Genomic DNA, 16432 nt, shown 5'->3' with positions numbered 1-16432 from the left:
TGCTGGTCCAATATAATGACCAGCCTTGAATATTTTTCCTATTTCCTTTGGAATGGCTAAGTTAATGTTTCCAACATAGTTTCTTCCTACCAATGATTTACTCATCAATCTTTTATGTTGTACAATTTACCCTTCATCTCACTGTAACAACCTCTGATTTCCACTGTGCCACATTTGATGTCCATATGAAATGTTTTATGGTTCCTGTTCTTTAAGCAATTTCAGGATTAATTATTCTCAAATGCTGAGTGTGAATTGTACTTGAAAACTTTCATCCATCTTATTTATACCTCTCTTCTTAATTCTAAGTTTGTATCAGTTTAGGAATTTTGATTAAGGTCCGCTTACACAGCCTTTTTCATTTTCACTTCAACGCAATTATTGTATAGGTCGGACAGTTAAGTTTTATTTGTAGGTATATTCCCCTAGAGTTGCAAGATTATTCTTTATATTGTTTATAAACCCCTCTCAAGATATCTGGTTCTACAAAGAGACTTATCCAGAATTTTGGATCCTACAGTCAGCATCTTCATAGGACTGGACTTCTCTCCTTCATCCTGTTAAGTTTATGAGTGAGCTCAAGGTTCCCCTTGTACCTTAGTATCACTTCGCAATTATGAGGTGTATCTGCTATTGTTATCAGTTATGCCCTGTGCTTAATGTCGTTTTAGCAGCATCATCTCAAATTCTTTAGACTAAAGAGACTCCTTAAGGATTAGAATGACATTGAAAGGGCTTCCAAATTAACGGTCACTGCCAAGAAGTAGAATCAAAGGAGTCACCAGGACAGAAGCTTGAAAAATTATTATTGAATGCCCTGGATTCAAGCATCACCCTAGACTGCAGGATAACTCTATGTACATGTGACTTGATTAAGGTGTCTACAAGGTCATATTTCCCCCTTAGGTAAATGAATGTCCAGGCACCTTTTTTTTTTGGTATGTTCATGTTATGAATATTCGGGTATGCGTGCATAAGTCTTTGTACCTCAAAGGGTATTCCAGTTATATCTAAATTTTACTGTTGTCAACTAATCCCTGCCTACAGAAAAACCATGTGTGTTCTGTGTATCTAAATAATTATTTCCTTTTACATTTCATTTTTACTGTTTTGGATTAACCCTTTGCTTATGGAAAAACTTTGTGTTTTCTGTGCTTTTAAATAATTATTCCTGGTTATATTTAATTTATAATTTACCAGTTTTGACTAACCTCCTAGCTTACTGAATAATCATGTGTTCAAATTGTATTTAAATTTCACCAAGCCATGATAAAAACTGGTTACAGTTTTTCATCAGTTAACTTTGCACGTTTTGTAAAGTTGGTTTTATAAAATTGTGTAAGTTATTTTGATAAATGCATAGGATAGGTTGAAGCTATCATTGATTTTAACTAAACTCTATTTTCTATTGTTTATCTTATTTTATAGATGCTATTACATGTCTAAATTGAATCATCAGGAAAATCAATGAAATCTAATCTTTTTATGTTTTATAGACTAATTTCGGATTTAGGCCTCAGAGGAAATAAAGTCCTCCTTTTTTTTCAAGAATGAAATTAGAATTATGCATTTCAACAAATCCAGTCATTCATAAAAGAAACTAAAATTTTTGCTCATACTTATGTCTTAAACTATTTTATCCCAAAGAGTTTTTAGTTAAAGGAGCTTTAAATTTCAAATGGTTTCGTTATGAACATTAGACTTTAAGTGCCTCTTTCATTTTTATCTGTGCTACTGAAATGAGCAACTCCTATTGTTCCATCCTAGAGTGAAACCCGCAGATAAGCTTTAGTACACCTTAACCCATAGAGTACAGTAGGCTACTGTTCCCCCTCACACTCTTGCATTATTCTTCAGCTCTCTTAGTTGGGGTGTACTATTCTGTGCTAGGTGTACCGTCTGAACACTGAGGTGATATTGGTAATACCAAAGCCAAATTGGAGTAATCCCAGAATTTAACATGTGATGGTTGATGAACTGTGTCACTGCAGTTTACTGTATCTGATCTGTTGGTGTTCCAATCCCCTAGGTTAGAATCTAGATATCTGCTATAAGGAGATCTTCCTGGAATTATTTCCCACACCTGCCCTAAACATTTACTTTGCTGCTGTAGTGAATTCACTTAAACCTTAACACAGTTAATTTCTTTGTGTAAAATCACAGTGCGACAATGTCAATCAGTCCTGGCTATGTCATTAATTTGCTACCTTCATAATGTTAAGGAAAGATAAAATAATTAGTGGCCAATGTCTTTGTGTAAGGAGGGATTAAAACCTAATTTTCACTACAGTAAGTTAAATATCTGGCTTGAAAAACAAATTTCACGATAAAATAAAATAATTGTATGCCCAGAATAACAAATGGTTTACCTCCAATAATGGTATAAATATTATATATATGTAGGTAAAGGAATGAACTGGTCTTGAAGTCATTAATCTTAAGGCGAAATCATGTAGGGGAAAGTGTAAAGAAAAGAACTTACCATTGCTGATAAAATAAATATCACTCCCTACTTTATGGATATATATGGCTTAATTTATCTTTTCTGGTAAAAATAAAGCACTAAAAGAAATTTTCGGGGGAATTGATATTTTCCAATGGCAATAAAGTTAAAGCCATCATACCAGTACCAAACAAGGTAAAAAGTAAGACTCAAAGTTCAGCACTGGGAAACAAATATATTAAAATGCTCAATAGAAACCACAAAACTATCACTGGTCTAGATATGAAAACTGCCTATGAGAATTATCATACCATAATTGAAATATTTCATTGAAAATCATTACTTTTGCAATTCTATTGTGAAGAGCAAAAAATGAAAATATATGAGAATAGGAAAGAAACCACTCTCATCCAATTTTGTTTAAAAAGCAATCCAATTCTGGAGATACTAAATAGTAGGCAAACACACACAATGATTTAGCTAATTACCATAGACACAAGAAAACTTACATGTGGGTGCTAGCTTATTCAAGTTGTCTGTTCTATTTTTTTTCGTCCAGTGCTTAATATTCACTGAGAATTGCGAGCCCTTCGTGATCAGGCTGTTAAAGTAATGAGATTTGATGAAACAAATTACATTTTATTCTTTTGATAGGGTATTTAATGCTTTAATATAAAATTGTGGTATCCAATTTTGTACAATTTTAATGTTACTCAACAGATGTTAGCAGCCCTCCTCAACCAAACAGAACTACTCCAGTACCTACAAGAGCACCTGCAACTAAAAGACCTCCACCCCGCCCTTCATTAGCTTCGTCGCCATCCTCATCTAATCTAATCTCTAGTCTTCTTGGTCAACTCTTTGGAGGTGGCCGACCACAAAGCCCGAGCCGTCCCAAACCCAAACCACCTGTGAAACTCACCCCTAAACCACAAGTTTTGGAAAAAAATGACTCAAAAGATTTAGTAGAAATGGTTCTGGAGTTTATTCGACCCGTTTTCATCAGTATTGTAGGCAAAGTAAGATAAAGGATGATAGTGAATCAATTTATTTGTTGTTATATTTTAAGATATGTATCCTCTATGATTTTCAGTCATTCAGTTTTTGAGTTGCTTTCGCGCTAATGCATTTCTTTTTATCATAAACTTGGAGATACATATTGTATTATCTTAGAGACAATGTTTTATTTCCACAAGCAATAGTTAACTAAACTTTCCTTAGACCAACACTTTGATTTTATTGTGCAACTAACCTTATTTTTACTAGTTTATTATGTTGGTTAACGTGACTGCAGTAGTAATGCCTTAGCAGTGACTCACCAGATATTTCACTCACCATATTCTTCACAATATTTTTCCTTGTACTTCTAGTTGGACTTAATTCCAAGCTTCCTCAAACATGTTTGCTTTTAATAAGAATATTATGAACATCGATATATTCCAGTATTCAACTTTTCCTAGCTCCACAGTTTGTGGGGTTTTGTAGTTGGTCCCCTGCATTCTGCCTGGCTCTTCAGCTGATCCTCCACCATTTATCTGACTGCTCTACCCAATCTCACCATTATACAGGCTGTTTTATTAGCCATTCTATGGTATTTCCTTTATTCTTCTGCATTATCATTATCCTCTCAACTGCACTACAGTTTTCTCCATTCCACTGGCTAATCTATTATCCATTCTATAGTATCTGTATTTCTTTTACTTCTGGGGAGGGTCCACCATCCTTTTGGTGTTTTTTATATTCACACTTCTACCAGATATTATGTTGGTGTTACACTGTATTTCTATTCTACTGTTTTGAATTTACAAATTCTATACACTGTTTCAAACCTGTCTCCTAACCAAGATATCAACGTCTGAAGACTCATTCAATCACCTTCTCTTAGGCCACTAAAGAAGAATGTCAACACTGCCAAAGTTCCTACTAATGACTTCAACAAATTACTGTTCTCTTCACATCTTTCCCTTTGTCAGATGTTTCATACCCTACTTCAGAGTGAGCAATATCCAGGGAAAAATCATCCTTCCCGGCTAGTAAAGCCATCCGAAACTTTGAATTACTTTCATCAGAATAGAAGCAGTCTCTCAGTCTTTTGGGGGCAATAAGCATCACTATAAACAAATCACTGGTATTATATATCCCAGTTCATAAGGTAGTCATTATCAAATTTGAATTGCAATGCCTTATTGATTGCTTATATTTCAATTGGGAATTTTGAAACCACAATGTAATAAAACTATTTTACTAGTCTCTGTCTCTCTGTCTGTCTCACATACATTCTCCATGATAAATTTATGAAGTGTGAAGTGCTTATGATATAAAATATCCATGATAATGATTTGCTTAACTTTTTTGCACATTGAAGAGATTAATATTATAGTGCTAAACATTTACTAATGATTATGATTTGTACATAGGTACCGGGTGAAAGTGGAGTATCTTCAATCCGAGAGGCTACCAGACCAAATGATCTTGGACGTTGGGATGACACCCTTATTGAAGAAGTCTTGTCACCTTACTTCTGTTTGAAAAATTACGTTGTTAATAAGGCCTGGACTCTGACTGAAAGAGGTGTACGTTCTGTTCTTGCTAGGACTACCCCTGCAGAAAAACAAAGAATGATGAGAATGTTGCAGGAACAGTAATCAGAGGCAAATTGTTTTAGCACACCTTAATAATCATGAAAGTATTAAAAGTAAAGATTACAAAACCCTCATAATTTTAGAAAAATAAACATTTACTTTTGATTGAATTTACCAGCTGTGCTTTCACAAATTCTATTTTGTATCAGTAACTGCCACGGAATCTAATTTAGAATACTTTTTTTTTAAACCTTGCTATACTGTATACATACCAGGATAGATGAATGTGCAATTAAGTAAGGACATTATAGCAGTTTAGTTGCTATTCATAATGGTAAAAATGCCATAACAATTTTTAGTATTAAGAAAACTTTAGTCTTCCGTAGAGTCTGCGAGGTATTCAAGATAATATTTCTTTAAAAAGATTATAATTTTTCTTTTAACCTTTTATACATCTGCACATGTGCTCATATATGAGTACATATGTAGAAAAATATGCTCATAGATTTTTATGCATTTATTTGCATGTTGAGAAATTCATAGTTTTTAAGAGCTGAATCATATACAACATCTTAAAATCAAAGAATATATCCTGTAGGAATATTTATTACGGTCTTTTATCATCTATTGATGTATTTTAGAAATTAACTTTGAGTAAATTTTAGGCGAATCTTAATAATACAAGAATGATAAAAGATCCAAAGATTTCTTTGTTATTTGATAAAAATGGCAAATTGAGAAGCTACTTTATCTGCTTTTTTTCATTAAAAGCTTAATAGTCCCATCATACAATAGTAAAGTTTGTTCCAAATCTTATAAAGATTTCTTGGGCATCTTTAGTGATTTCTTTTACCATAAAGCTATTTTCTAAACTGCATATATTTTATATTCTATTTATTAATATGCTAATTCACAAACTAGTGACATATAATAGATTATTTTTATTTAACAATGATCCGTGGTTTAGTCATTAAACAGATATTTTAAGGTGGTCTACTTTCACATACATTTAATTGCTAGTGATATTTTTTCTTAAAAGCTCTGCCATTATCTTTAATATTTTGTACAATAGTAGAATTATATTTTTTTTCATTTCTGTGATGAAGGTAATTATCTTTTTTTTTTTGTACACATTTCTATAGATATTGTCCAAGTTATATTCTGCAAATTTAAGTTTTGTAAATGTGCAGTTTCTTGTTTGAAGGAAATAGAATTAGAATTCGCGAAGGTGGCCCAGTCATAAGAATCTGAATTTGAAGCTCATAGATTCAAAGGAAACTTAGACTTTCTTTTCTAAGATATAGTAATCCAGCAAAAATGTACATGTTTAATATTGTAATTCTCTAAAATGTTCATGTTTTAAGGTTTTTAATCATATTCAATCAATAGAATTTTCATTATGCATGATTTGACAATCTTTCTCTTTAGATTTTGGAAGTACTTTAAATGTAATCATCTGTTTCCTTTTTTATTGTTCTGTAAGTATGGCCCCTTTTTCCACTTGCAGAGTTTATCAGGTTAAACTAAAAACTCTAGGAATATTATTGTATTGATTTAGAAGTTCAAAGCTATAAAGAAATTGTACATAGTATAAATGCCATCTAAAGCAGTATCTTTCATGGGAATCATTTACTTTCTTTTAGTTTTGTGTTAATGTCTTTTATGAGTATGCTATCTACTGCCCAGTAGTCAGTTTGAATGTATATATTGGTATAATATTACATATCAAAAACTTTGCCTTCTACAATAAGAAAGTGAAGGCTATCATAACCTGTTTTGATGTTTGGGTATTGCATTTAAACATTTGATAATTTATGAAGAATAGGTTCCTTGGATTTACTAATTGCTATATTAAATGCTATTGTGAGTTCATTGACCTATATTTACTGGTTTATTGAACCAACATTTTATGAAAAAATTATGGCATTAAAGCCACCTGTAAAATTGATTATTATTGATAGTACAAGTAGAATGGATGGATACTGTGAAGATGGAAACTGATTGGGCATACTGTATATTGTAATTTGATATGGTTCCATTGTTTTATGTTGGGTAATATGAATAGATATAAATGCCTCAGCAGGTCTGAGTATAGCTAGATGTAAGTGAATTTTTAATAAATCTAATATATTTTAATGCTTTTATATCATAATGCAAATCACCATGTCATCAAAATGAACACCTTGTTAAAAACAGAACTGTTATAGCATGAAAATAACTAAATTCTAAGAAATAAGCATACATCATTAAAATTCTGTCAGATATATGCATATTCATGTGTTTCAATATAGTTTTATTTAATTGGCAATTGGATTATACCATACGTTATTCGACAACAAACGTTTGATACATACACCAACTCTTGGGTTATAAAACATCTTGTAATATCACCTTTCCTTATGTAAAACCTAATTTGGTGCATTTAAGGCATAATGACAATAAATGTATTTCTTAAATCTATATTATATCTTTGATTCAAAATTATATATCTAATGTGCTATGTATGCATCTTAGTTTAGTAGGGACTATTATGTCTTAATTTTACAACACATAAATCTAATAAAAAGATAAAAAGATAGCATATATTTGAAGTTATGTAAGTACAAACAGTAATGTTTTTCCTCATTTTGTGCACCAAAGGAATCTGACTATTAATCCAATACTACCATTACCATGAAATCTTAGGATATTTTTCCTTCTTTTCTTGAAACCATGTTAAATTCTTTGGACAATTTTCTGATGAATCTTGATTTTAGATTTCTATTATTTATTTTCTATTTATAAATCTATTTAAATATAAATTTAACTTAATAAAACCTATTTTATAATGAATTTGTTTATTTTCACCTTTTCTTTCTCAGTGCACCTCATGAGCTATGGTATAGTAGGAGCCCTTGAATTGTTGAAATTTCTTTCTCCATTTTGAATCTAAACATAATTCATCTTTTCATAGTTATCATATTTCTCCTACATTGATATTTTTAAACATAAGACTTACCCTGCGCCCTAGCAAGATACCTGGGAACCATTCCAGGAACCCTCATATGTTCTCTACCGTCGCTAGCGGCGACACGTGAATTCTGCTCTCGTCAATATTGATCTTATTTTGGTGAAGTACAAAACTTTGGTTGTTGACTCCCGCTTGTTTTTTATCTCGCTTTGGATATTCTTTAATTTGATTTGGATTTTTGACCTTTGCTTGTCTGATTTCTCTTTAAATTTTCAAAATGGCCACCCCCCCTATAACTTTTAGGTTATGTGTGAGTAGTGGGTGTAAGACCTGAATGGCAAAAGCTTCACTTGACCCCCATTCTCTCTGTCTTGCTTGCAGAGGTAAAGAGTGTGATTTAGGAGATCGCTGTGATGAGTGTGTACTACTATCAGAGCATGAATGGATTGAGTTTGATAGGTATAGACGTAAACTCAAAAAGGATAGATTGAGGCAAAGTTCTTCTCGCTCTTCTAAAGACTTTTCATCTTTCCATGTCATTAATCCTGTTCCTTCCTCTGTAGTAGTACAGTGGTACCTCTACATACGAATTTAATCCATTCCACAGCCGACTTCGGATGTAGAAAATGTTCGGATTTCGAAACGAAATTTCGCATAAGAATACATTGAAATAGGATTAATCCGTGGTTGAGCCCAAAAACCTATGATAACTCCTTAATAAATTACTACACATAATTACATATGACAATATGCACACTAAATTAGATAATACACATGTAAAAAAGAATAATTATCAAAAAATTATAAATAAGAAATGGGTTTTTAGCGTCACTTTACCTTAGAAAGTCCAGCGCAGGTGTTGTTGGTCTTGCTACGCAGAGAGGAGACGGACGGGCGGCGAGGAGGTAGAGAGGTTGACTACGATAAACGTACACTACCGTAACTTATTCTAACTTACACTAAGTAAACTTTAACCTAACCTAGCTTATTTATTTTTTCTATTTTCATATTTTATATTTTTTTTTTTTACATTTTCTTTTTTGGGCTCAAGCCTTGTCCTAATGGAAGGTTCCTTTAGTAGCTTCCGAAGGTTATATATGACTACAGTGATATTCCCAGAGAATCAAACCAAAGGTTTCACAGAATTCTAACTTCTGGCGCGAGTACCTTTAAGATTACTCTAGAGGGTATCGTATATCATCAGGGGACGTATTCTTGACACGCCACATGGCAATCTGCACCCCGAATAGCCTTTACGCCTCTAGGCTCTAGGGGGAAAACGTGGCAAAATAGAAGGGTAACCGCAACAAAGATTACCCTGGTTCCCCTACTACAATCGTATCAAAACCGCGCCAACTCCCTCTGGCGGTCAATTCCTTTATCTGTAGCGACTCGCTACGGTGGTGTTCCCTGTCGATCTGACATTTCCGATCGATTTCTGGGAATCTTTATGCTTCTACGGCTTCTTTCTCCATCTAGAAAGTTGAGTATTGATTCTTTACAATATGTAATTTAGTTCCAGCCTCACAATGAAATTGTGTATTTCTTGTGTGCGGATCTTCGCCGATGGCCGGTGTCGCCATGGCGCTGTCGTTCTTTGTACATGTGCTATTTAGTTAGCAGAACGACATTTCGGTGTAAATAGCTTAATCATTGTTATGAAAGCTATTTAGGCATTATATATTGTAAAGATATCTATACAGTGAACCCTCGTTTATCGCGGTAGATAGGTTCCAGACCCGGCCGCGATAGGTGAAAATCCGCGAAGTAGTGACATCATATTTACCTATTTATTTAACATGTATATTCTGACTTTTAAAACCTTCCCTTGTACGTAGTACTGTTAACAAACTACCCTTTAATGTACAGAACACTTAATGCATGTACTATAGCACCCTAAACTAAAACAGGCACAAATATTAAAGGCGATTTTATATCATGCGTTTCCTAAACACCTAAAAAGCACGATAAAAAATGGCAACCAATGTTTTGTTTACGTTCATCTCTGATCATAATGAAGAAACAAACTCATTTAGTGTACACATATATGTATAGGTTAGTTTTTGCATCGATTATATTGATTATACAGTATGTTAATTTTGTTATTACCAATGTTTTACTTAATTTTTCTTAGGACTTCCAAATGAAATGTTTTTCTTTATGACGCCACCTGAAACGACGGCGTCATAAAGTACTGTACGCTCAGTAAATAACCACGCTCAGAACAAACAAGGCATTTAACGCGCATGATGAAAGTGATAAATAATGATACAGTACAGTATTTACAGTAAAAGCATTTACAAAATATGTTACCTTACAAATATGATTTACAGTATCTACAGTATATAAAATCATACAGTACTGTACAGTACATATTGTACGTAGCAAAGCAGGAAAACAATTTACGAGAGAGAGAGAGAGAGAGAGAGAGAGAGAGAGAGAGAGAGAGAGAGAGAGAGAGAGAGAGAGAGAGAGAGAGATTGTTTTACGTACGTACTGTAAATGTAAATTTTAAACAAAAAAAATCAATTTACGAGAGAGAGAGAGAGAGAGAGAGAGAGAGAGAGAGAGAGAGAGAGAGAGAGAGAGAGAGAGAGAGAGAGAGAGATTGTTTTACGTACTTAAATGTAAATTAAAAAAAAAAATATGATAGGTTACAACATGTAGACTTTTAAAACCTTCCCTTTAACTTAATGCATACAGTACTAAACTATAAAACAGGCACAAATATTAAAATGTTAGAATATTAAAGTAAAAAATAAAGATTGTTACTGTACTCACCATGAAAGAAGTTCAAGAAAAACTTGAATGATGATGGCGATGAATTTGCTGCACAGTAGAAATGATGATGATGAAGCTGATGATGTGTTCTACTGTGCAGCCAATGGTGTATTTTACGTCTCTTCAGACGGAGGTGTCTTTTCCTGGGACACCTCTTCAACTTCTTCAATTTCTTCCGAAGGCGTAGTAGCAGGAGGAACTGGCTCTTTTTTGCGAGGCTGGAAGAACATTGTGATCGGAAGTTGTTTGCCGCTGCTTCTTTTTTCGATCTAAGAGCATCCTGTAGGGAGTCATGATGTCATCGACCTTGTTGGAGAATTGCATAGACCGAACCATATCCTCGTCCCACTCTTGCAACATTTCTTTCACCTCCTTTATATGGTTGCAGACCTTGGCAAGCCGTTCTAGTGTTAAGCCCGTTTCTTCGACATTTTCTTGGGTCTCTTCCTGGGTTTCACTCTCTTCTTCGCTTGCCGATTTCGTCAGGTCTTCGAGGTCTGCGTCAGTTAGGGGCTGGGAATGGCAGTCCAACAACTCGTCGACGTCTTCAGTTGTCATGTCGCCAAACCCGTCACCTCCAATTATGGCAGCCAACTGCACAGATTTGCGTATTGCAGAGTGTTGGATTTCCGACGGAGTAAATCCCTTGTCGTTGTAAACAATCTCGGGCCACAACTTCTTCCAGCTCGCATTCACAGTTGCAGGTTTCATCTCTTGAAGTGCCTTCTGAATATTCTTCAGGCACGTGGCTATGGTGTACTGCCGCCAGTACGCCTTCAAGTTAAAATCTTCATCCTCATCCTCTTGGGCAGCATCCACACACGCAACGAGGTCCGCCAAGGTATTCTTCGTGTAGAGGGCCTTGAACGCCCTGATATCCCCCTGGTCCATCGGTTGAATTAATGACGTGGTGTTGGGTGGCAGGAACTCAACCTGAACGCCCTCACGCGACAGGTCAGTTGCGTGTCCACCAGCGTTATCCATAAGGAGAAGGATCTTGAATGGCAAGCCCTTCTCTACGAGATATTCATTGACTTGCGGGATGAAACACTGGTGGAACCAGTTGGAGGTCAGCATCTTTGTAATCCATGCTTTTGGATTATGTATCCAGTACACGGGAAGGAGATTCTTATTCTTATTTTTCAAAGCGCGAGGATTTTTCGACTTATAAATAAGCCCCGGCTTTAGCAAAAATCCAGCAGCATTGCCACACATCACGAGGGTAACGCGATCCTTGAATGCTTTAAAGCCAGAGGCTTTGGCTTCCTCTTTGAACAGGAAAGTTCGCGACGGCATTCTCTTCCAAAACAAGCCGGTCTCATCCATATTAAAGACTTGTTCCGGCTTGTATCCACCTTCGGCGATAATATTCTTGAACGTCTGGTTCACGTAAGTTTCAGCAGCGGCAGTGTCAGCCGAAGCAGCCTCCCCATGCAGGGAAACGCTTTTCAGGGCGAAGCGTTTCTGAAACTTCACGAACCATCCTTTGCTGGCGGAAAAACGTTGTTTCTGAGGCTGGGAATCAGTGGATGTCCCTGGTTGAGGTTCATCTGCATCATCATCTTCTTCAGCATGGTTGCCGTCGTCGTCTTGAGGTTCCTTTGCAGCAAAATTCTCATACAAGCTCAAAGCCTTTGTTCGGATGGTGTTCGTATCCAAGGCTATGTTCTTCTTCCGGCGGTCGGCAATCCACACAGCTAAAGCACCTTCCATGCGTACGATCGTTTTATTACGCGTTGTAACGACTCGCTTTGCTGATCTGCTAAAGGTGATTGCAGCCGTCTTTCTAATGTTCGCCTTGTCCTTCTTGATATAGCGAACAGTAGATTCGTTGATTCCAAAATGGCGCGCTGCGGCTGCGTAGCTTCTACCCGTCTTTCAACATATCGAGAAGCGTCACCTTCTCAGCAATCGTCATCATCCTTCGGTGGCGTTTAGGCTCACTACCAGCCTTAGTAGAAGCAGAACGCTTGGGAGGCATTGTACAGTAGGATTTAACAGAAAGTTCAACAAAAAGTTCAACTTAAAACAGTCGCACACAGCACAGATTAAACTTCACAAACTTAAGAACGTCTACTCAGCGATACGGCATAAGAGAAAGTGGACGACCCGGGCCCGCGAGAACCTAGATGCTGCGGGTTGGAGATGCGGGCAAAACACCTATCACAGGCTAGATAACAAAACTTGAGTTCTGATTCGTCATCTATCAGCGCTTGAACCAATCACAACCCGTCTTATATGATGCGTAGGTTACCAACTCAAAGTACAAGATACCCCGCGTATACTGTACGTACAGTATTAATAATAATAATAATAATAAATAATGATAATAATACAGTAATAATAGTAATAATAATGATAATAATAATAACAATGATAATTTTATTAACAACAACAACAATAATAATAATAATAACAATAATAATAATAGCTTTACGTATGCTATTTTATTCTTTTGTAGGATGTGTGTCTCTCTCTCTCTCTATCTCTCTCTCTCTCTCGTACGCTTATTCGAAATGTGATTTTTGCAACAAAGAATATTATTGGATGCAGTACTATGTACGTATACATACAAAAGATTCATGGAAAAGAAGCACATCCATTACATTTGTAGTACAGTGGAACCTCTACACACGAACGTATCCACATCCGAATTTTCCAACATCCGAAGTAAAATTCGAGCAAATTTTTGACTCTACACCCGAATTTTATTTCGACACACGAAGTAAACATTACGCTATTGAGCATCAAGTGCTCAGTTCTCTATTCTTGTGTGTATCGTGTGGTTGTCCTCTGTTTGGTCTGTTATTAACAGTGCTTATTTTCTTCCTTTTCTCACATTTCCTTTTTTATTTTACCTATAATCATGGTGCCTAAGAAGCTAAGTTTCAGTACAGGAAAAGGGCAATTCTTTCATTAGAATTGAAGCAAGAAATTATAGAAAAACATTAGACCAGTGTGCATGTGAGTGATACTGTATGGCTAAACAATATGGCCGGAATAGGCCTATGATCTCGAGGATCATCAAGCTGAAGGCAGCCATTAAAGCAAATAACCATCGAAGGGGATCACCATTATTACAAGACATCTTAGCAATACCCTGGAAGAGATAGAATGCCTTTTGTTGATAGGGATAAAGGACAAAAAGATTGTTGGCAACGATCATTTGTGAGAAGGGCCAGCGTGATGAACAGAAAGAAAGAAAGAAGTGAAGCAAAGAAAACCATGATAGCATTAACAAGCTCTTTTAAATAAGACTTCTCTCTTTTTCTGTTTCTCTCTAAACATAGCATTAACATGTTATTTTCATTAGTAAAATAAATTTTTGAATATACTTACCCGATGATCATGTAGCTGTCAACTCCGTTGCCCGACAGAAATCTACGGACGGGATACGCCAGCGATCGCTATACAGGTGGGGGTGTACTCACCAGCGCCATCTGTGGTCAGGTACTCCAGTACTTCTTGTCAACACCACCTCAATTTTCTCCTCGGTCCACTGGTTCTCTATGGGGAGGAAGGGTGGGTCAATTAAATCATGATCATCGGGTAAGTATATTCAAAAATTTATTTTACTAATGAAAATAACATTTTTCAATATTAATCTTACCCGATGATCATGTAGCTGATTCACACCCAGGGAGGTGGGTGAAAACCAGTATACATGTTAACAAAGAAGCTAAGTATCCCGTATTTCATTTTTATTAGTTATTCAAAATAACAAATAAAATAGATAAGTACCTGGTAAGGAAGTCGACTTGAACCATTACTCTGCCTTTAATAAGTACGTCTTCCTTACTGAGCGCAGCGGTCCTCTTAGGATGCTGAACGGCTCTTAGGTGCTGAAGTATAAAGGGCTGCAACCCATACTAAAGGACCTCATCACAACCTCTAACCTAGGCGCTTCTCAAGAAAGAATTGACCACCCGCCAAATCAACTAGGATGCGGAAGGCTTCTTAGCCGACCGTACAACCCAAAAACAACAATAAAAGTATTCAAGAGAAAGGTTAAAAAGGTTATGGGATTATGGGAATGTAGTGTCTGAGCCCTCACCTACTACTGCACTCGCTGCTACGAATGGTCCCAGGGTGTAGCAGTTCTCGTAAAGAGACTGGACATCTTTGAGATAGAATGATGCAAACACTGACTTGCTTCTCCAATAGGTTGCATCCATAACACTCTGCAGAGAACGGTTCTGTTTGAAGGCCACTGAAGTAGCCACAGCTCTCACTTCATGTGTCCTTACCTTCAGCAAAGCAAGGTCTTCTTCCTTCATATGAGAATGAGCTTCTCTAATCAGAAGCCTTATGTAGTAAGAAACTGCGTTCTTAGACATTGGTAGTGAAGGTTTCTTAATAGCACACCATAAGCCCTCCGATTGTCCTCGCAAGGGTTTTGACCTTTTGAGATAGTACCTAAGAGCTCTGACAGGGCAAAGTACTCTCTCCCGTTCGTTACCCACCATGTTGGATAGGCTAGGTATTTCGAACGAATTAGGCCAAGGACGTGAAGGAAGCTCGTTTTTAGCCAAAAAACCGAGCTGCAAGGAACATGTAGCCGTTTCAGATGTGAAACCTATGTTCCTGCTGAAGGCATGAATCTCACTTACTCTTTTGGCTGTTGCAAGGCAAACGAGGAAAAGAGTTTTTAAAGTGAGGTCCTTGAAAGAGGCTGACTGGAGAGGTTCAAATCTTGATGACATAAGGAACCTTAGGACCACATCTAGATTCCAGCCTGGAGTGGACAACCGACGTTCCTTAGAGGTCTCAAAAGACCTAAGGATGTCCTGCAGATCTTTGTTGGAGGAAAGATCCAAGCCTCTGTGGCGGAAAACCGCTGCCAACATACTTTTGTAACCATGGTCGTAGGAGCTGATAGGGATCTAACATTCCTTAGATGTAACAGGAAGTCAGCAATTTGGGTTACAGTGGTACTGGTAGAGGAAACTGCATTGGCCCTGCACCAGCTTCGGAAGACTTCCCACTTAGATTGATAGACTCTGCGAGTGGATATCCTCCTTGCTCTGGCAATCGCTCTGGCTGCCTCCTTCGAAAAGCCTCTAGCTCTTGAGAGTCTTTCGATAGTCTGAAGGCAGTCAGACGAAGAGCGTGGAGGCTTGGGTGTACCTTCTTTACGTGAGGTTGACGCAGAAGGTCCACTCTTAGAGGGAGAGTCCTGGGAACGTCGACCAGCCATTGCAGTACCTCTGTGAACCATTCTCTTGCGGGCCAGAGGGGAGCAACCAACGTCAGCCGTGTCCCTTTGTGAGAGACGAACTTCTGAAGAACCCTGTTGATGATCTTGAACGGCGGGAATGCATACAGGTCGAGATGGGACCAATCCAGCAGAAAGGCATCCACGTGAACTGCTGCCGGGTCTGGAATCGGGGAACAGTACAATGGGAGCCTCTTGGTCATCGAGGTAGCGAACAGATCTATAGTTGGCTGACCCCACAGGGCCCAAAGTCTGTTGCAAACGTTCTTGTGAAGGGTCCACTCTGTGGGGATGACTTGACCCTTCCGGCTGAGGCGATCTGCCATGACATTCATATCACCCTGAATGAACCTCGTTACCAGCGTGAGCTTTCGACTTTTTGACCAAATGAGGAGGTCCCTTGCGATCTCGAACAGCTTCCTCGAATGAGTCCCTCCCTGCTTGGAGATGTACGCCAAGGC

At 37.0% G+C, this 16432-nt stretch overlaps 1 protein-coding gene across 2 annotated transcripts in view; it reads left to right on the top strand.

Annotated features, from left to right (window-relative positions):
- The window catches only part of LOC137643951 (uncharacterized), a 217547-nt gene extending 209694 nt beyond the window's left edge, over positions 1-7853 (top strand). For both annotated transcript variants that reach the window (XM_068376737.1, XM_068376739.1), the window contains exons 9-10: positions 3164-3462; positions 4861-7853. In XM_068376737.1, the coding sequence (XP_068232838.1) occupies positions 3164-3462; positions 4861-5088 (527 nt within the window). In that variant the 3' untranslated portion in view covers positions 5089-7853. The remainder of the gene's footprint in view (positions 1-3163; positions 3463-4860) is intronic.
- The last annotated feature ends 8579 nt before the right edge of the window (positions 7854-16432 follow it).

The sequence above is a fragment of the Palaemon carinicauda genome, chromosome 7, assembly GCF_036898095.1.
Source record: "Palaemon carinicauda isolate YSFRI2023 chromosome 7, ASM3689809v2, whole genome shotgun sequence".
In the NCBI taxonomy this organism is placed as follows: domain Eukaryota; kingdom Metazoa; phylum Arthropoda; class Malacostraca; order Decapoda; family Palaemonidae; genus Palaemon; species Palaemon carinicauda.
This window is presented reverse-complemented; position numbering and strand designations above follow the sequence as displayed.